The 17,447-nt window shown below is 53.7% G+C and overlaps 10 protein-coding genes and 2 non-coding genes across 12 annotated transcripts; 9 read left to right on the forward strand and 3 right to left on the reverse strand.

Moving 5' to 3' along the window:
- Positions 1–25: 25 nt before the first annotated feature.
- PUS4 (pseudouridine synthase PUS4) lies at positions 26–1,243 on the forward strand (the record flags this gene model as incomplete). The annotated part of the gene is made up of 1 exon (NM_210016.1): positions 26–1,243. The coding sequence occupies one exon, from the start codon at positions 26–28 to the stop codon at positions 1,241–1,243; it is 1,218 nt and encodes a 405-aa protein (NP_984663.1).
- Positions 1,244–1,313: 70 nt separating this feature from the next.
- Positions 1,314–2,918, reverse strand: MID1 (Mid1p; the record flags this gene model as incomplete). Its single annotated transcript, NM_210017.2, has 1 exon — positions 1,314–2,918. The coding sequence occupies one exon, from the start codon at positions 2,916–2,918 to the stop codon at positions 1,314–1,316; it is 1,605 nt and encodes a 534-aa protein (NP_984664.2).
- Positions 2,919–3,304: 386 nt separating this feature from the next.
- RFC3 (replication factor C subunit 3) lies at positions 3,305–4,306 on the forward strand (the record flags this gene model as incomplete). Its single annotated transcript, NM_210018.1, has 1 exon — positions 3,305–4,306. The coding sequence occupies one exon, from the start codon at positions 3,305–3,307 to the stop codon at positions 4,304–4,306; it is 1,002 nt and encodes a 333-aa protein (NP_984665.1).
- A 601-nt stretch (positions 4,307–4,907) lies between these two features.
- Positions 4,908–5,621, forward strand: PCL1 (Pcl1p; the record flags this gene model as incomplete). The annotated part of the gene is made up of 1 exon (NM_210019.1): positions 4,908–5,621. The coding sequence occupies one exon, from the start codon at positions 4,908–4,910 to the stop codon at positions 5,619–5,621; it is 714 nt and encodes a 237-aa protein (NP_984666.1).
- A 185-nt stretch (positions 5,622–5,806) lies between these two features.
- AGOS_AgSNR40 lies at positions 5,807–5,898 on the forward strand. Its single transcript, NR_149385.1, has one exon. It is a non-coding gene; the product is annotated as an AgSNR40 (small nuclear RNA).
- A 403-nt stretch (positions 5,899–6,301) lies between these two features.
- AGOS_AEL194WA (AEL194W-Ap) lies at positions 6,302–6,586 on the forward strand (the record flags this gene model as incomplete). The annotated part of the gene is made up of 1 exon (NM_001355324.1): positions 6,302–6,586. The coding sequence occupies one exon, from the start codon at positions 6,302–6,304 to the stop codon at positions 6,584–6,586; it is 285 nt and encodes a 94-aa protein (NP_001342262.1).
- Positions 6,587–6,846: 260 nt separating this feature from the next.
- CAF40 (CCR4-NOT core subunit CAF40) lies at positions 6,847–7,968 on the forward strand (the record flags this gene model as incomplete). The annotated part of the gene is made up of 1 exon (NM_210020.1): positions 6,847–7,968. One exon carries the CDS (start codon positions 6,847–6,849, stop codon positions 7,966–7,968), a length of 1,122 nt encoding a protein of 373 aa, NP_984667.1.
- A 305-nt stretch (positions 7,969–8,273) lies between these two features.
- On the forward strand, positions 8,274–11,072 carry SEC21 (coatomer subunit gamma; the record flags this gene model as incomplete). The annotated part of the gene is made up of 1 exon (NM_210021.1): positions 8,274–11,072. The coding sequence occupies one exon, from the start codon at positions 8,274–8,276 to the stop codon at positions 11,070–11,072; it is 2,799 nt and encodes a 932-aa protein (NP_984668.1).
- Positions 11,073–11,227: 155 nt separating this feature from the next.
- AGOS_t0101 lies at positions 11,228–11,299 on the reverse strand. Its single transcript has one exon. It is a non-coding gene; the product is annotated as a tRNA-Gly (tRNA).
- A 360-nt stretch (positions 11,300–11,659) lies between these two features.
- Positions 11,660–12,841, forward strand: OLA1 (Obg-like ATPase; the record flags this gene model as incomplete). Its single annotated transcript, NM_210022.1, has 1 exon — positions 11,660–12,841. One exon carries the CDS (start codon positions 11,660–11,662, stop codon positions 12,839–12,841), a length of 1,182 nt encoding a protein of 393 aa, NP_984669.1.
- Positions 12,842–12,950: 109 nt separating this feature from the next.
- AGOS_AEL191C (SCO family protein) lies at positions 12,951–13,835 on the reverse strand (the record flags this gene model as incomplete). The annotated part of the gene is made up of 1 exon (NM_210023.2): positions 12,951–13,835. The coding sequence occupies one exon, from the start codon at positions 13,833–13,835 to the stop codon at positions 12,951–12,953; it is 885 nt and encodes a 294-aa protein (NP_984670.2).
- A 582-nt stretch (positions 13,836–14,417) lies between these two features.
- CHS2 (chitin synthase CHS2) lies at positions 14,418–17,072 on the forward strand (the record flags this gene model as incomplete). Its single annotated transcript, NM_210024.1, has 1 exon — positions 14,418–17,072. The coding sequence occupies one exon, from the start codon at positions 14,418–14,420 to the stop codon at positions 17,070–17,072; it is 2,655 nt and encodes an 884-aa protein (NP_984671.1).
- Positions 17,073–17,447: the final 375 nt, after the last annotated feature.

Genomic DNA, 17,447 nt, shown 5'->3' on the forward strand with positions numbered 1-17,447 from the left:
GCACGACCAGCTGCTACATAACGCAATGAACGGGATCTTCGCCATCGAGAAACCTAGTGGAATCTCCTCCAACCAATTTCTTCAGAAGCTGAAGCATGCACTGACAAAAAGTCAGGTGTTTTCTAAGGACCTACAGAAAGCGATTGCGGAGAGGGCAATGCAGTACCAGAAAGAGACGGGACGCAAGCCGAGCAAGCACAAGCTGCGGAAAGTGTCACAGATTAAAATGGGGCACGGCGGGACTCTTGACCCTCTAGCATCGGGGGTGATGATCGTTGGAATTGGCACCGGCACCAAAAAACTGTCAGAATACTTATCTGGGACCGTCAAAATGTATGAAAGCGAGGCACTATTCGGGCTGTCGACAACATCCGGCGATATGGAGGGTGATATCCTTAATGAGACATCTACAGCGCACTTAGATATCGAGTCGCTGAAGACGGTCGAGAAGAAGTTCGTTGGTGCGCTCAAACAGACGCCGCCGATCTACGCTGCGCTGAAGATGAACGGGAAGCCTCTGCATGAATACGCGCGCGAGGGTATCCCATTGCCCAAATCAATCGAGCCGCGCAAAGTCACGGTGTATGAGCTCGAAGTATTCGATGACTCTCTGTCAACAAACCACAGCTATCGGCTATTGAAGCCGCCATCTGACAGTGTTAAGGCGGCCATTGAGAAAATGAACGCCAACATAGATAACGACACTCTATATTATTCAGAAGAGTATTGCGCCAGCCAAGGGCTTGATAGCCAGGAGGCCAAAATAGAACCGCCGATCAAGCTGACTGAGGAGGAACGTGCCGCAATAAATGAGCAGGGCGATAATTATAGAGCTCCGTTGCTACACTTCAAGGCAAAGGTGTCATCTGGCACCTACATTCGGTCCCTGGTAAGCGATATAGGCAAGGCCATGCGCTCCTCAGCGTACATGGTGAAACTAATACGGACGGAACAGCAAAACTGGTCCCTAACGAAAAATAACGTTTTCAAACTAGAGGATTTCACGGATCGTGACGAAGCCCTTTGGGTCCCAGTCCTGGAAAAGGTACTGGAGACTGGTCACGAGGTTAAACTCGATGAGGAGTTTAAAAGTGCTGAGCAGAAGCTCGCTGACAGCAAGATGCTTTTAGAGAAAAGTGCAGAGCAGTTTTCAGAGGCACCTGTGGATGAACCTTCGCAGCAGAGTGATGTGCCAGAGGAGTGTGCCAATCCGAAAAAGCGTGACATCGACTCGATTGTATAATTTGTACGTATTTTTTAACTTTAATATCTAATATATGATATTTCGGGTTGAAAAAGTTACACTAACTTGCTTACGTAGAGATTATTTCCGCATTACCGATATAATTGCAATTCAATGCTTCCGAAACATTAGAGTATGACTGGTAACTGCGATGCGCCAGCTGTGGGAATTTCGATCGACTTGGACATGAAAACCCAAAGGAAGATGGACAATCGCGCACCATTTGATGGCACATATCTATGCATGGGAGAATCTCATAATAGTTGCTGACAGGTTTAATCTTATCGTTAATTAATGCATTTCTGTTATCGTCACTATCTCGAGCAACATAGTTTTCTTTCGGCCTGCTCGTGCATCGAGGTATAGTTACTGCACACAGCCAACTCTTGTAAGACTGTTCGCAATCCTCACAGTGTCTCAATGGAGAATACCTAGATTCAGTACTTTCATCACAAGGAATTAGCTGTAGTGCGAGAGAAAAATTGGCATATAACGAGCTCGCAATGGCATCGTATGCGCCCGCCATAAGGGTTTTATCCTTATTCTGGAGCGAGGACGTGGGCACAGAGTATGCAACACCCTTGCAGAAGTCCAAACCAAAGATCAGGGAACATGCATCATTTTCCATCGTACTAAAAACAGTTTTCTGGAATATAGTGCCCGCTATACCTGTCGTGGCAGAGGAAACTCTCATTGTAAGGTATGCCACATACGTGGTCGAACTATTGAGACCCGTAATGTGGAACTGCTCTCTGACTTGGCCGACCTGTTCGACCAACGATTTCGTTATCTTCAGAGAAGGATTCGAGAGAGTGCTATTGGGACGCTCTGTATAATCACTAGAGCTTGATCGGATCAAACGGGGGCCACCACTAACGGCACAATAGGACCTCGAAAGTCCGTTGAAGGTATCAATGTGCTCGACTGAGTAGAGGTATAGATCGTAGAGATCGGGATCGTACTTGCGCTTGCCCTTGTCATCACTGGCTGGCCCCAAGTTCCCCGTGCTTAGCAATGCAGAGTTATAATCTGTATCAATGACTTCAATCCACGGCCTGCTATCCCATTGGAACCCCAGATCATTTTGAGAGATGGAGAGCCTATAATGCCACGGTTCCGGATTTGCCGCAGCAGCAGGAAGGGGCTTCCCCGTCTCAGAGTCGACCAATAGGGACACCAGATACAGGGTCGAATAGGGGTCGGTTTGGTTATCATCAACCTGATAGGGTCGCACAGCGAGCGCCTCCATGTAGCCCTCGGCAAAGTCGGCGGCTTCGGCCCCACTGAGGTCATCCAGCGTTGTTTTGTTGAACGAGTAATACACCCGCAGGACTTGTCCTGTTGTATTGAGTGGTCGCCAACATATGTTACCGCTCAGTAGCGTTAAAACCTCATATGCAGTCGAAATACCGGATGATAGGGTGCTAACGTTGAACTCCAGCTTATTACGTGCTCCGGGCACAATACTACAATTTATCGGGGCTAGCTCATGCATTGTCTGATTGTTAAACAGTCCCCCTACCGTATCTTTGAGTTCCAAGTTCTCAGACATAAAGGCGCGGCTGCCGTACACGGAGGGCATCGACAGCGCCTGAGGTAGGCCCTGGCTCCTGGCTCCCGTAATAATGTTCGTAAGCAGCCATAGAAGGACACCCAGGTATTCCCTGCTCATCATATTGCTCTAGGAACGTGGCCGATGCACAGAAACTACCGTATGTAGTCTTACTCCGAGGTAGTTTGTGCGATGGAGCAGCAGAATCTCAGACTGGCTGGTGATGACCTGACATATCACTGTTCGTCAATAATGATCTACTCCACCGTGCCGGGCATTGGCACTAAGTGCGTAGCTGTAGCTGGTGTCTGCGGCGTAAGTCCTCCGTGATCATCCTTATCTATGGCACATCGAAGTTTCCAAGATCAGCGGCACCTGCGTGTCCTACATTGTGCTTTGTAGATTTTGGTGGCACTTTAATGCAAGAAAACTATCGCGGCCAAAACGAACCAACACCTGAACTACCGCTTCAAGCAAGGTGATAGCGCAGAATAGGAAGTGCATTGAGAATGTCGGGGGTCGCGCGTAATGCCAATAACCTCCCTTGGATCGAGAAATACAGACCAGATAGCCTAGACGACGTGTACGGACAAAGAGATGTGGTCGAAACAGTGCGCAAGTTCGTTCAGGAAGGCCGCCTGCCCCACCTGCTATTCTACGGCCCACCAGGCACCGGAAAGACAAGCACGATATGTGCTCTGGCAAAGGAGATATATGGCAAGAATTACCGGAACATGGTGCTGGAACTCAACGCATCGGACGACCGGGGCATCGATGTGGTCAGGAACCAGATAAAGGAATTCGCGTCCACCCGGCAGATATTCAGTAAGGGGTTCAAGCTGATCATCCTGGATGAAGCCGACGCGATGACTTCCGCAGCGCAGAACGCACTGCGGCGTATCATCGAGAAATACACCAAGAATACGCGCTTTTGCATCCTGGCCAACTACGCGCACAAGCTAACGCCGGCGCTGCTCAGTCGCTGCACGCGCTTCCGTTTCCAGCCGCTGGCAGAGGCCGCCATCGAGCGCCGTGTGCTGAGCATCATGGCGCACGAGCACCTGCAGCTCACAGAGGACGCGCGCGCCGCCCTCCTGCGGCTCGCCGCCGGCGACATGCGCCGCGCGCTGAACGTCCTACAGGCCGCGAAGGCGACGCTCGACGACCCTGCCCAACCCGTCACCGAGGACGTCGTCTACGACTGCGTGGGCGCACCGCACCCCCGCGACATCGAAACCGTCGTCGACAGCATCCTGCGCGACGACTGGGCCACCGCGCTCGACACCGTGCGCCGCGTCCGCGTAGCCCGCGGTCTCGCCCTCGTGGACATGATCCATGGTGCCGTCGAGCTGCTTACCTCCTACGACCTCAAGCAGCCAACCCGCATCGCCCTGCTGACCCACCTCGCAGACATCGAGTACGCGGTCTCCAAGGGCGGGAGCGATAAGATCCAGACCAGTGCTGCCATCGCCGCCATCAAGTCCAGCATGGAGCTGCAGCTCCAAACCTAATATAGCTGCCCTTTCGGGCCTACGTAGTCCCCCGCGAGCCATCTGTGACGCGCATATTGCCTGCCGTCTCAGGACCGCAATCTGAGTCAAAAGATACATCAGCACACACCGCCCACCGCACGGAAAAGTCGCGCCCAGGCAGCCGTCGCCTTCGTTAATCAGTACGTCTTTGACACAGCCATATTTGGAAGCAGCTAGCCGCAGCGCGAACCTCACCATTTACTCCCGATCCGGCAATTGACTGTATTTGAAAGTTCAACGTGCTACGAAAACTGGGCGGCGTCGCATCCCAGATATGCGAGGTAAGAAAACAGGAAGCATTCCGACGGAATCGGAACCGGCTGTGCGGGCGTCAAACGCAGTTCTCCACGTCCGAGCGATTCACGAAGATTGTTTGTTTCGCATTTTTCGTGATGCACACCGGACGCGGCGGCGGCCATGTGTAGCTTGTATAGGAATCACGAAAAGCGTCTTCGCCAAAGGGGGAAAAGTCAACACTAAGGAACATGCCTCCTGCAGTTCAGGCAGTAGCGGGCATGACTGCAGGGCGTATATATAGCAGCGCGTAGGCAGGCGGCGGGCAGGCGGGCAGACACCAACCATGGACGCCAAGGCCCTCGCTCTGCTCTTCAGGTCGCCAGTGACGGACGAGATGCTACAGTTTCTGACGCGGGCCACGCTGCGCGTGGCGCCGTGCGGGCGCGATGCGCAGTGCGCGTCGCCGCCAATGTCCGGCGGCGCGCGCCGGACGCTGCCCAGCATCCACATGTTCATCACGCGACTGGTGCGCTACACAAACGTGTACACCGCGACGCTGCTGACGACGGCGGTGTATCTGGAGCGGCTGCGGCTGCTGCTGCCCCGCGACGCCACCGGCATCCCGTCGACCGCGCACCGCATCTTTCTGGCGTGTCTGATTCTCAGCGCCAAGTTCCACAACGACTCGTCGCCGCTCAACAAGCACTGGACCAAGTACACGGACGGGCTCTTCACCACGCAGGACGTCAACCTCATGGAGCGCCAGCTGCTGCGGCTCTTCGACTGGAACGTGCGCGTGGGCCACCGCGACCTCTGTCGCGACCTCGCGCCGCTGCTCGCGCCCATCAAGCTGGACTTGACGCGCTGCGCGCGCATGCACGCGCGCAGCCCCCTTCCCCGGCGCGCCCTCTGCAGCCCCGCCCACAGCCTCAGCGCCTCGTCCAGCACGAGCACGCTCGTGAGCACCGGCCGCAGCAGTGCGCTGCATAAGCCCCGGCCGGCCGCGGCCCTGCAGGCGCCCGCGCCCCTCTACAGCATACCAGGGCATATCCTCTGACCCTGCATACCAGAGACTTTACGTATCATACATACCAATCGCCAGCCCTAGTATTACCCGGCCCGCGCCCGCCCCCCCGGGTAACTCGCCATTCGCATATATAAGCGCGGCGCTCCGCCGCTTTCTTGTCGTTCTTCCCGTTCACTGCGCGCCAATAAGGATATTGGGCCGCCGCGAAGCACACCGCACAGGACGAGAGAAATGCTGTGCACCAGTCTGAACGTACTACACTTGTACTCTAGTACTCTGAAGCATCAAGTATACCCAAATTTCCGATGCAGTGCTGCTTCGCGCCGTCTGCGCCTCCCCCGTCTATAGAAGCCCGTAGCGCCTTCTGTCGCATTCCCGCGTCCCGCTACGTGTCGCCGGCGTCTTGCCACGATGCACTTGCCGCCGTGACTCGGCTTAGCTAATGAACGGTTTCACCGTGGCTCAGGCAAGGTCGCAACTCGCGCCAAGTGCGCGCCAGGCTCGGACAGGAAAAAAATTAAGTACACGATCCACGATCGCAGCGTAAAACGACAGGCAAAAATTTGGCGTTGATACTGTGGTCTCGGAGACTTGAATTATATAAATAGGGAAGGGATTTTTTCTCTGGTTCTTGCGGCCGCCCGTTCCCATACACTCGATTGTGTTAGCTCCCGACTATACATACATACACAACTCGCACCGACAACAAGATGTCTGAGACCAACACTGCTGCTGCCGCCACTACTGAGCCCGTCGTGGCCAAGCCCGCTGAGGCCACGGAGGCTGTGGCCACGCCTGTGGAGAAGAAGGTGGAGGAGCCGGCCAAGAAGACCGAGCAGGCTGCCGAGGCCGCTGCTGAGCCAGCCGCGGCCGCGGAGACGGACGCTGCCGCGCCCGCCGCCGAGACGGAGGCGCCGGTAGAGGCGAAGGCGGAGGCCAAGAAGCTGCCTTTCTGGAAGAAGCTATCCGCCAAGTTGAAGAAGATTTTGAACTAGGCGGGCGCGCGCTCTATCGCTGGCTACTATTCACTGCTTTCTAGGCTACCTATCACTTTGATCAAACATTCTTAATTATAATCCGGTAGAAACTAGTGCAAGATATATAATTGATTTTACTAATAACTAATATTTCGAGTTCACTGCCTGGCACAAAGACGGGTCACGTGGGCGGCGCGGTCACGTGCGGCGCGGTGGCAAAAGAGGCGGCCGGCAGCACGGACCGGCTCCTTCTACAGACAAGCAACGCGCCTCGGTCGATGTACTCTACTGCTGCAGCAGGCGCAGGCCCGATCCACTCGGTCCCCCCGAACCAGATGAACTTTCCGCCGCTCGTGTCTACGATGGCGACACAGGGCGCGCAGCAGCAGCAAGGCGTGCAGCAGGCGCAGGTGGGCGCTGGCGGCAGCTCGCTGCCGAAGAACATGGGCCAAGGCCAGCAGGGCATGGGGCCGCCGCACATGGGGATGGTGAGCGGCGGGATGCCGCTGGTGGGCCAGCCGGTGATGCCGAACATGCCGCCCGCCACCGCGGGCATCTCCGGTCAGCAGGCGTCGTCGCGCGCGCTGGATGACCCGAACGTGTACCACTGGATCTGCCAGCTGACGTACGGGCCGAACAAGGAACAGGCGCTGTTGGAGCTGGGGCGCAAGCGCGAGCAGTACGACGACCTCGCGCTGGTGCTGTGGTCCAGCTTCGGCGTGATGACCGCGCTGCTGCAGGAGATTATCTCCATCTACCCGCTGTTGTCACCGCCGATGCTGAACAACCAGCTGTCCAACCGCGTGTGCAACGCGCTCGTGCTGCTGCAGTGCGTCGCGTCGCACCCCGATACCAAGACCGCCTTCTTCCAGGCCCACATCCCGCTGTTTTTGTTCCCGTTCCTCAACACCACCTCGCGCCAGCGCACCTTCGAGTACCTGCGGCTGACCTCGCTCGGTGTGATTGGCGCGCTGGTCAAGAACGACTCCGTCGAGGTCATCAACTTCCTTCTGCGCACCGACATCATCCCGCTGTGCCTGCGAATCATGGAGTCCTCCTCCGAGCTCTCCACCACCGTCGCGATCTTTATCCTACAGAAGATCCTACTCGACGACAACGGCCTGCAGTACATTTGTGCCACCCAGGAGCGCTTCTATGCCGTCTCGCAGGTCCTCACAAACATGGTCGACCAGCTCACCGTCCAGCAGACCCCCGGCCGCCTGCTGAAGCATGTCGTGCGCTGCTACCTTCGGCTTTCCGACAACCTCGAGGCGCGCAGGCTGCTCAAGCAGGTCCTACCCCGCCAGCTCAAGGACAATACCTTCACCGATGTGTTGCAGGATGACCTTGGCACCAAGCGCTGCCTGGCTCAGCTGCTTCTCACTCTGAACGAAGAATGATCCATCACCCGCATACATATCTACGGTGGCAGCTCGCCGCTACACACCTGTCCCATTACATGGGTCGCCATAGGAGCTTCGCGGCCGCCGTGCATAGCTTGCCCATTAAGTATCGCCGCCTTATAGACATTCGCCTCGTCCTGGACGACTAACGTATATTGTGATGTATAGGCTGGGCTCTGTCCTGTTTCTCTTGCGTGGCAAAACAAATAGGGAACAAGAATCTCTGCAAGCTAGCCGGAAACCACGTCTTGGGCGCTCTGCAAGCGATATAGGCTACTCTTAAAGGGTGGTAAGGGTTTACAATGTCAACGCATACGTATAAGTCTGGGTTCAGAGTGACAGTGTCGAACAAGGCGCCCGAGGAGGCCCAGGCGGGACACCTGCCAGATAAAATGACAGTGTACCAGGACTGTCTCAACGAGTTCAACGAGTCTCCGGTGAAGCCGGCGCGGTGCCGGATGTTGATTGGCAAGCTGCTAAAGCTGCTCTCGCACGGGGAGACGTTTCCGGCGAACGAGTCGACGGCGCTGTTTTTCTCCATCTCGAAGCTGTTCCAGCACCCCAACAACTCGCTGCGGCAGGCGGTGTACCTGGCGCTCAAGGAACTGTGCCGCAACTCGGAGGATGTGTTGATGGCGACGTCGTCAGTGATGAAGGACGTGCAGAACGGGACGGACCTGGTGAAGCCGAACGCGATCCGGGCTCTGACGCGTGTGCTGGACGCCTCGACGGCGTTTTCAGCGGAGCGTCTGTACAAGAGCGCTGTGGTGTCGAAGGACCCGTCGATCTCCTCTGCTGCGCTGGTGTCGTCATACCACATGCTGCCAATAGCGGAGTCTACTGTGAAGCGCTACGCGAACGAGACGCAGGAGGCTGTGTCCGACCTGAAGACCTATCCACACAGCGCGGGCCCCACGGACTTCTACCGCGTATCATCGTACATCTCACAATACCACGCGCTGGGGCTGTTGTACAAGCTGAAGTCGCACGATAAGATAGCCATGATGAAGCTGATCCAGCAGTTCAGCGCCAACAATGTGCTAAGAAACCAGCTGGCCCAGGTGCAGATGGTCCGTTTGGTGCATGAGCTGCTACGCATGGATAACCAATTGGTGCCTCAGTTTGTTCCACAGCTACAGTCCTGGCTCACTAGCCGGTATGACGCCGTTAAGCTCGAGGCATGCAAGCTTATTTCTTCTTTGAACAGTTACATGCCTTCAGACATACACACTGCAATGATCCACACACTGCAGGGGATGTTGAGTGTGCCACAGGTGTGTTCTAGGTTTGCAGCAGTTCGCTTGTTGAACAGCATTTCGATGACTGCTCCAGAAAAGGTTATCATCTGTAATCCGGAGTTGGAATCATTGATAAACGACTCTAATAGAAACATTTCAACTTATGCCATCACCACTCTGTTGAAGACTGGCACCTCAAAAAATATATCGTCTTTGATCAAAACCATCACCAAGTTTATTCATGAAGTGTCCGACGATTTCAAGGTCATCATAATCGACGCAATTCGTACTTTGTCGCTAAAGTTCCCAGATGAGTGGAAGAATATTCTATCCTTTTTAATTGACACTTTGAAAAGTGCAGAGGGTGGGTATACATTCAAAAATAATATCGTAGATGCGCTGTTTGACCTGATCCAACATGTACCTCAGTCAAGGGAACAGGCTCTGGAACACTTGTGTGACTTTATTGAGGACTGCGAGTTCAATGAAATCTCAGTCAGGATCATTTACTTATTGGGTAAGGAGGGCCCCTCGACAGAAAAGCCTTCGCTTTACGTTAGACACCATTACAACAGAGTTGTCTTGGAAAATTCAATCATCAGATCTGCTGCTGTTAGCGCATTGTCCAAGTTTTCCTCTCCGAAGAAAGATCCGTCGTTAGCTTATTCCATCGAAAAATTGCTAAAGGGTATCCAAACCGATGAGGATGACGAAGTGAGAGACAGGGCAACCATTCTAGTAAAGCTCCTTGAGGAGAACAAGGAAAAGCCTGGTGTTGCCGATGAATTTATTCAGCCAAAGCATAGTTACGATCTACATGCCCTGGAAAGTAAATTAACGAACTATCTCCACCATAATGAAGATGGCTTTGCCACACCATTTGACGCGTCGAGCATTCCAAAGTACACAGAAGAGGAGCTCAAGGCTATTAATTTGAAGCAGAAACAGCAGCAGTTCTTTGCCAATGCCGAGCCGAGCAACAGCGGCAAGAAAACCTCAGGCAGCGATCCTAAGCTATCGGCGTCGGCTACTGATATAGCCGCCGAAGCTGTCCAGCCTTCGAGCATCGACTATGCGGAGCAGCTCTCCTCAATAGAAGAATTTGCCTCCTATGGCGCCATTATCCATAGCTCGAAGCCAATACCCCTCACTGAGCCAGAAGCAGAGTTTACCGTTGCTGGTGTCAAGCATTTGTTCCAGGACCACCTTGTGTTGCAGTTCAACATTACAAATACTTTAACTGACGTGGCCTTGGACAAGGTTACTGTTATTTGCACACCAGAAGAGGATGCTGAAATGACAGAGCTCTGCGCCATCCCATTAGACAGATTGTTGCCGGGCGACACCGGTTCCTGCTTCATCTCATACGAGAAACCGACGGCAACTACGGTGGGCTTCTTTAACAACCTCAACTTCACCACTCTGGAGCTTGATCCTGCTACCAATGCTCCGTTCGAGGGCGATGAAGGCTTCCAAGATGAGTACGAGATTGATGCCCTATACCTCCAGCCAGGGGACTACATCAAATCCGTTTTTGTTGGTGACTTTGCCGCTACGTTTGAGGAGCTACCACACGAGGAGGTGGCAGTTTACAACCTATCGCAGTCAGGCGCATCCCTGCAGGATATAGTGAACAAGCTCGTATTATCGACCAACTGCTTGCCGCTCGAAAACTCCCAGTTTGTGTCCACCGAATCAAATTCCGCAGTTGTCAAGCTTTTCGGAAAGCACATCACTAGCGAGGATCGCGTCGCCCTCCTTGTAAGACTCATTAAGAGCACCAAGGGTATCGCCCTGAAGGTCCAGTGTAAAAGCGACAGCGCGGAGCTTTGCGGTGACCTTGCCAACGGGTTGGTGTTGTAAGTGGTAACCTTAGAAGCACAACTTCCTACAGGTATCACGATGGGCCTCTGTGTATTGTGTATTAAATGATGCTGTTTTAAAAATACGACGAACATTGCCTACTCCGTACGTACCTTTAGTAACGTTTCGCCAGGTTCTTCTTGCAAACAAAAAACTGAGCGGTACGAGAATCGAACCCGTGTCTCCACCTTGGAAGGGTGGAATGATAACCACTACACTAACCGCCCCTCTGATGTGGTTTTTGGACGCAAGGTTAGCTTTCAGCCACAGCGGCACGGTCTGTGACGTCATATAGTCCCATTGAACACCTCCAAGCAGGTTAGCGGGCCAGCCCAGTATGCAGTAGCGGCAGCTGCTTCAGAAGCACTCTAAATAGGAGGAGAGCGTGGAGGCAGGCGTGAGCAACGCGCTTCCACTCCCGGTTATACGTAATAAATGAGTAGCTCAACAGCGATATTGCTGAAAATTTTTCGTAGCACCAAGTGCCCTATATCAGCTAATTCTAGGTATTATATTAACGGAAATGCTGAAAATTCGCCAGTCGAGCACAATTCAAACACTACACGCACCCTGATAAATTATCCTCCATGCCACCAAAGAAGCAAGTTGAAGAAAAGAAGGTGTTGCTGGGCCGTCCTGGCAACAACCTTAAAGCGGGCATTGTCGGTCTAGCTAACGTCGGTAAGTCGACGTTCTTCCAGGCGATTACCAGATGCCCTCTAGGTAACCCTGCCAACTATCCGTTTGCTACCATCGACCCAGAGGAGGCCCGTGTGATTGTGCCATCTCCACGCTTCGACTCCCTGTGCGATGTGTACAAGCCGGCCTCTAAGGTGCCAGCGCACTTGACTGTGTACGACATCGCCGGTCTAACGAAGGGTGCCAGCAAGGGCGAAGGTCTGGGGAATGCCTTCTTATCGCACATCAGATCTGTGGACTCGATCTACCAGGTCGTGCGTTGCTTCGACGACGCCGAGATCATCCACATTGAGGGTGACGTCGACCCGGTCAGAGACCTGGACATCATTAACACGGAATTGCGTTTGAAGGACATTGAGTTCGCGGAGAAGCACCTGGAGGCCGTGGAGAAGATCACCAAGAGAGGCGGCCAGTCCCTGGAGGTGAAACAGAAGAAGGAGGAGGCCGAGCTGGTGAAGCGCATTATCGAGCTTTTGAAGTCGGGTCAGAGAGTCGCAAACCAGTCCTGGAGCACCAAGGAGGTGGAGGTCATCAACTCGATGTTCCTGCTAACCGCCAAGCCATCCATCTACCTGATCAACCTATCGGAGCGGGACTACATTAGAAAGAAGAACAAGCACCTCTTGAAGATCAAGGAGTGGATCGACAAGTACTCCCCTGGCGATCTAATTATACCCTTCTCGGTGTGCCTGGAGGAGAGACTGTCGCACATGAGCGCCGAGGAGGCTGTCGAGGAGTGCGAGAAGATCGGCGTCCAGTCCGCCTTCCCAAAGATCATCACCACCATGAGACAGAAGCTGGATCTGATCTCGTTCTTCACCTGCGGGCCCGACGAAGTCAGAGAATGGACCATCAGAAATGGCACTAAGGCGCCACAGGCTGCCGGCGTCATTCACAATGACTTGATGAACACCTTTATCCTTGCGCAGATCATGAAATATGAGGACGTCATGGAGTACAAGGACGACAATGCCATCAAGGCCGCCGGTAAACTGCTGCAGAAGGGTAAGGACTACGTTGTGGAGGACGGTGACATCATCTACTTCAGAGCGGGCGCAGGCAAAAACTAAGCTAAGTATATGACGGTAAAAGCGCACAGCTTCTCATTACGACATATGTATCTCATAGCTACGCACAGCCCAACCTAGATACTATATACAGGAGGCGGACCGGCTGGGCTCAGAACAGGAAGGAATACCACTTTTCCTTCCGCTTCTCGCGCTCAGCCGCAGGAACGTATGCCTTGACGTGCTCCTCGATTTTCGCCTGGCCAGTCTGCTCGTCGTACTGCCGTCCCAGCACGTCCACGAACGCGCCCTCCGGGTCCATCAGGTAGAAGAAGATCGAGTGGTCCACCAGGTAGTCCTGGCCCGGCTTCACGTTCGGCGGCGTCGAGAAGTAGACCCGGTACTGCTTGCACGCCTTCTTCACCTCCTCGTAGCTGCCCGTCAGCCCCACGATGTCGGGGTGGAACTCGGCCAGGTACTCCTTCAGCACCGCCGGCGGGTCCCGCGCAGGGTCGCACGTCACGAAGATCGGCTGCACGTCGATGCCCCGTTGTTTCAGTCCGCGTAGCCACGCCGCCAGCTTGTCCAGCTCCGCAGGGCAGATGTCCGGGCAGTGCGTGAAACCGAAGTACACCAGCGAGAACCGCCCGAGAAGGTTCTTCTCCGTGAACTCGTTGCCGTTGAAGTCCACCAGCTGGAACGGCCCGCCCACCGCCGGCCGCCCGTACCCCCGGTTCGCCTCCGCCTCCCGCTGCACCTCCAGCCGCCGCTTCTCGCGCGAAAACACGTAGAACAGCCCGCCGCCGAGCACCAGCAGCACCGCCGCCGCCTTCCACGTCGTGAACTCGATCGCCCCGCCCTCGACCCGCTGCGAGTGCGTTTCCTGCGCCCCCAGCGGGATCCGGCTCAGCGGCCGCCGCTTGCCCGGCGCCTCTGGCCCCGCCGGCGCCTCCTGCGTCGCCAGCCGTGTCCGCGAGAACTCCCGCACCCCGCCAAACGCTGCTCTCTGCCTTGCAATTCCCGCAGCTGCCTGCAAACACCGAGTCCTACTGATCATCTCTGCCTGTCTTGAGTATCAACGCCTACTGATAGCAGCTCACTATCAGAATACCTTCTGTATTCGCCAGCCAGTGGCTGCGAAATGGTGAAGATTTTGAAATTTTTGTCTGGACACTACTCGAACTACGCTTTCATTAAAAACAAGGATGTTACCGTTCAGCAACTACTGAGGCCAATGGTGGATTCGCAGGTGGAATATCGAGGTCTGGTTTATGACAGGCGCCAGCAATAGTGTGGAACGACAGGATCGGTAGCGGGCAATTATGCGCAAATTAATTCGCTGATGTGCATCAGGTGGAAAGCAAGCGCAGGCGCGCAGGTAAAACGGAGGAAAGGCTCCCGCCGCGGGCGGCAGGCCGCCGCTGAGATATGAGGAACAGCAAGTTTTACCGCGGGTGTGGCGGCCTGCGAGCCGCGGCGGCCAGGGGTGTGGCTGTTTATCTTATTCCCGAAACAGAAGCGCAAGATCGTAGGCCAGAAGGCCCTTGAAGATCGAACGAAGCGACCCAGGCAAATAAAAACCCGCCAGAAATTTCCGCGGCGCCAGGGACAGGGCTGCCGGCAGGATAGTAGAGCGAGGATGGTGGCAAACCCGTTTCTGAGCGAGGAGTCGGACCGCGCAGGCGGGCCGATGCACGGCGAGCGCGCAATTCCGCCGCTTCCGCGGTCGCCAGGCCGCCTGGCGCCGTCGCGGGCCGCGACGCGGTACTCACCGCAGCGGCCAGAGCGCGGCGGGCTGGCGGAGCGAGCGCACCTGGCGCCCAATCGATATGAGGCGAACCTGAGCCTGTCACCGAGCCGGAACATGCACACGGTGCTGGATATGGGGTTCGAAGCGAGCGACAGCGACAGCGACAGCGAGCGGTCGCCAGTGGCGCCGAGCAGCCACGGCGGGCGGACGCACGGCGGGCGGCCGTCGATGGGCAGCGCGTACAGTCCGCGCAAGGCCGATGACGACGGCTCCAGCAGCGTGCTGTCTGGCGCGACAATCGGCCAAACGAACTTCCAGCTGAACCACCCGCAGAAGCGGTATATTCGGCGGGGGAAGTCGGAGGTGCGGCGTACGCCGCCGCTGGCAAAACAGAAGAACATTCTGAAGCTGGACAACCCGATCCCGCGAGGGCTGCTTGACATCTTGCCGCGGCGCGACTCGCCCGAGTTCACCGAGATGCGGTATATTGCCTGCACGGTTGAACCAGATATGTACGTAGAACAGGGATACAGCCTGCGGATGGCGGAGATGGACCGCGAGTGTCAGGTGGTGGTGTGCGTCACCATGTACAATGAGGACAAGTACGCGCTTGCCAGGACCCTGCACTCCATCCAGCGGAACATCTCGCACCTGTGCAGGCGGAAGAAGTCCCAGGTGTGGGGCAAAAACGGCTGGAAGAAAGTGCAGGTGATTATCGTGAGTGATGGCAGGAATAAAATCAACAGTGGCTCGTTGGACTATCTGAGCGCGCTCGGTGTGTACCAGGAAGACATGGCAAAATCCACGGTTAATGGTGAGCCTGTGCGGGCACACATTTTTGAGCTGACGACGCAGGTGTCCATCAACGACCAGCTGAACTACAAAAGCGAGAACATTGTCCCGTGCCAGATGGTGTTCTGCCTGAAGGAGGAAAACCAAAAGAAGATCAACTCACATCGGTGGCTTTTCAACGCATTTTGCCGCGTTTTAGACCCCACCGTTGTCATGCTTGTTGATGTGGGCACCAGGCTGAACGATACCGCTGTCTACCACCTATGGAAGGCTTTTGACATGGACTCCAACGTCGCAGGCGCGGCGGGCCAGGTGAAAACCATGAAGGGCAAGTATGGCTGCAAGCTGCTCAACCCACTGGTGGCGTCACAGAACTTTGAATATAAAATGTCCAATATCTTGGACAAGCCATTGGAAAGCATGTTTGGGTACATCAGCGTTCTTCCAGGCGCGCTATCTGCCTACCGGTACCGGGCACTACAAAATAACGAGGATGGCACGGGCCCACTGTACTCATACTTCCTCGGCGAATCGATTGAAGGCAGAAACTGCAATGTCTTCACCGCGAATATGTACCTGGCAGAAGATAGAATTTTATGCTGGGAGCTAGTGGCCAAACGTGACGCCAAGTGGGTTCTAAAGTACGTGAAAGAAGCACAGGGCGAAACAGACGTTCCCGAAGAACCTCCTGAGTTTATCTCTCAGAGAAGGCGCTGGCTAAACGGTGCAATGTTTGCAGCACTCTACGCCCAACTTCATTTTTTCCAGATCTGGGGCACGAAGCATTCTTTAAGGAGAAAGATTTTTTTCCATATTGAGTTCTTGTACCAATTTTTCCAGATGTTTTTCTCCTGGTTCTCGATTTCTAACTTTTTCCTTACATTCTACTACCTGGCAGGTTCTATGATCGGTGTGCTTAAAAATGGTAAAGCCGTGTTTACGTTTTTCAAGTACCTGATAATATGTGATTTGGCAGCCATATTCATAATCTCAATGGGCAATAGTCCTCAGGGTGCCAATCATTTGTTCATCATATCCATGTTCCTTCTTTCTGTCTGTTCTACTTATGCATTAGTGTGTGGTATTACTTTTGCCGCCAAAACTCTCACCGCAATTTCGACTCCATCAGCTGCCTTTTCGAACATTATGGTTTCGCTCTTGTCGACTTATGGACTTTACATCCTTTCTTCTTTCTTGTACCTTGATCCATGGCATATTTTTACTTCATCCATACAGTACTTCCTCATGTTGCCCAGTTTTGTTTGCACCTTACAGATATTTGCCTTCTGTAATACGCACGATGTTTCCTGGGGTACAAAAGGCGCTTCGCAGGGGTCCAAGCCAAAGTCTGAAGCTATGGTTACCCAGGGCCCCGATGGCAAACAAATAGTTGAGGGTACTGAATGGCCACAGGACATCGATAATAAATACCAGGAAATCAAGAGTCGTCTAAAATCGGATGAAGTGGTAGAAATAAAAGTTGATCCTATCCAAAAGCAAGCAGATCACTACCGTGATGTGCGGACTAGAATTGTCATGTTATGGATGCTTTCCAATTTGATTTTGATCATGATGATAACCCAAATATACTCACCTGAAGAAACCTCTAATAACAAATATTTGGTTTTTGTCTTGGGATCAGTCGCTGGTCTGGCTGCCTTCAGGTTTTTAGGCTCCTTTTCTTTCCTGGTCATAAAATACACTAGAATGATCGTTAAGTGGAAACGTAAAAGTGCCCAAATTGCAAAGTGAAACTGATCTCTTTACGTGCTTCTACCCGCAAGAAACCGATAGAAGGAGTACATTATTAGTGAGGGGGCGGTCAATAATCCGTAGTTTTTGAGAACAGTTGTTTTTAGTGTAATTATGCAGTAAATAAAGTATCTGTCAGTTTCTAATGTCTGACTTTTATGTTTGGCCGCTAAAATTTCCACGATTTTTGTCTGAAAATGACTATACAATCAATATACATAAAATAATTCTTTTATTAGTTTAATCAACTTTTGATCAGTTAAAAATTATGGCATGTATCTGAAAATATGATTTTTGGAGGTCATTGCGACGTTACGTCTAAACAAGATATTATACAGGTTGAGCGTGCTCTATATTTTGCGACCACTACAAATG

This window comes from Eremothecium gossypii, chromosome V (genome assembly GCF_000091025.4).
Source record: "Eremothecium gossypii ATCC 10895 chromosome V, complete sequence".
In the NCBI taxonomy this organism is placed as follows: Eukaryota; Fungi; Ascomycota; class Saccharomycetes; order Saccharomycetales; family Saccharomycetaceae; genus Eremothecium; species Eremothecium gossypii.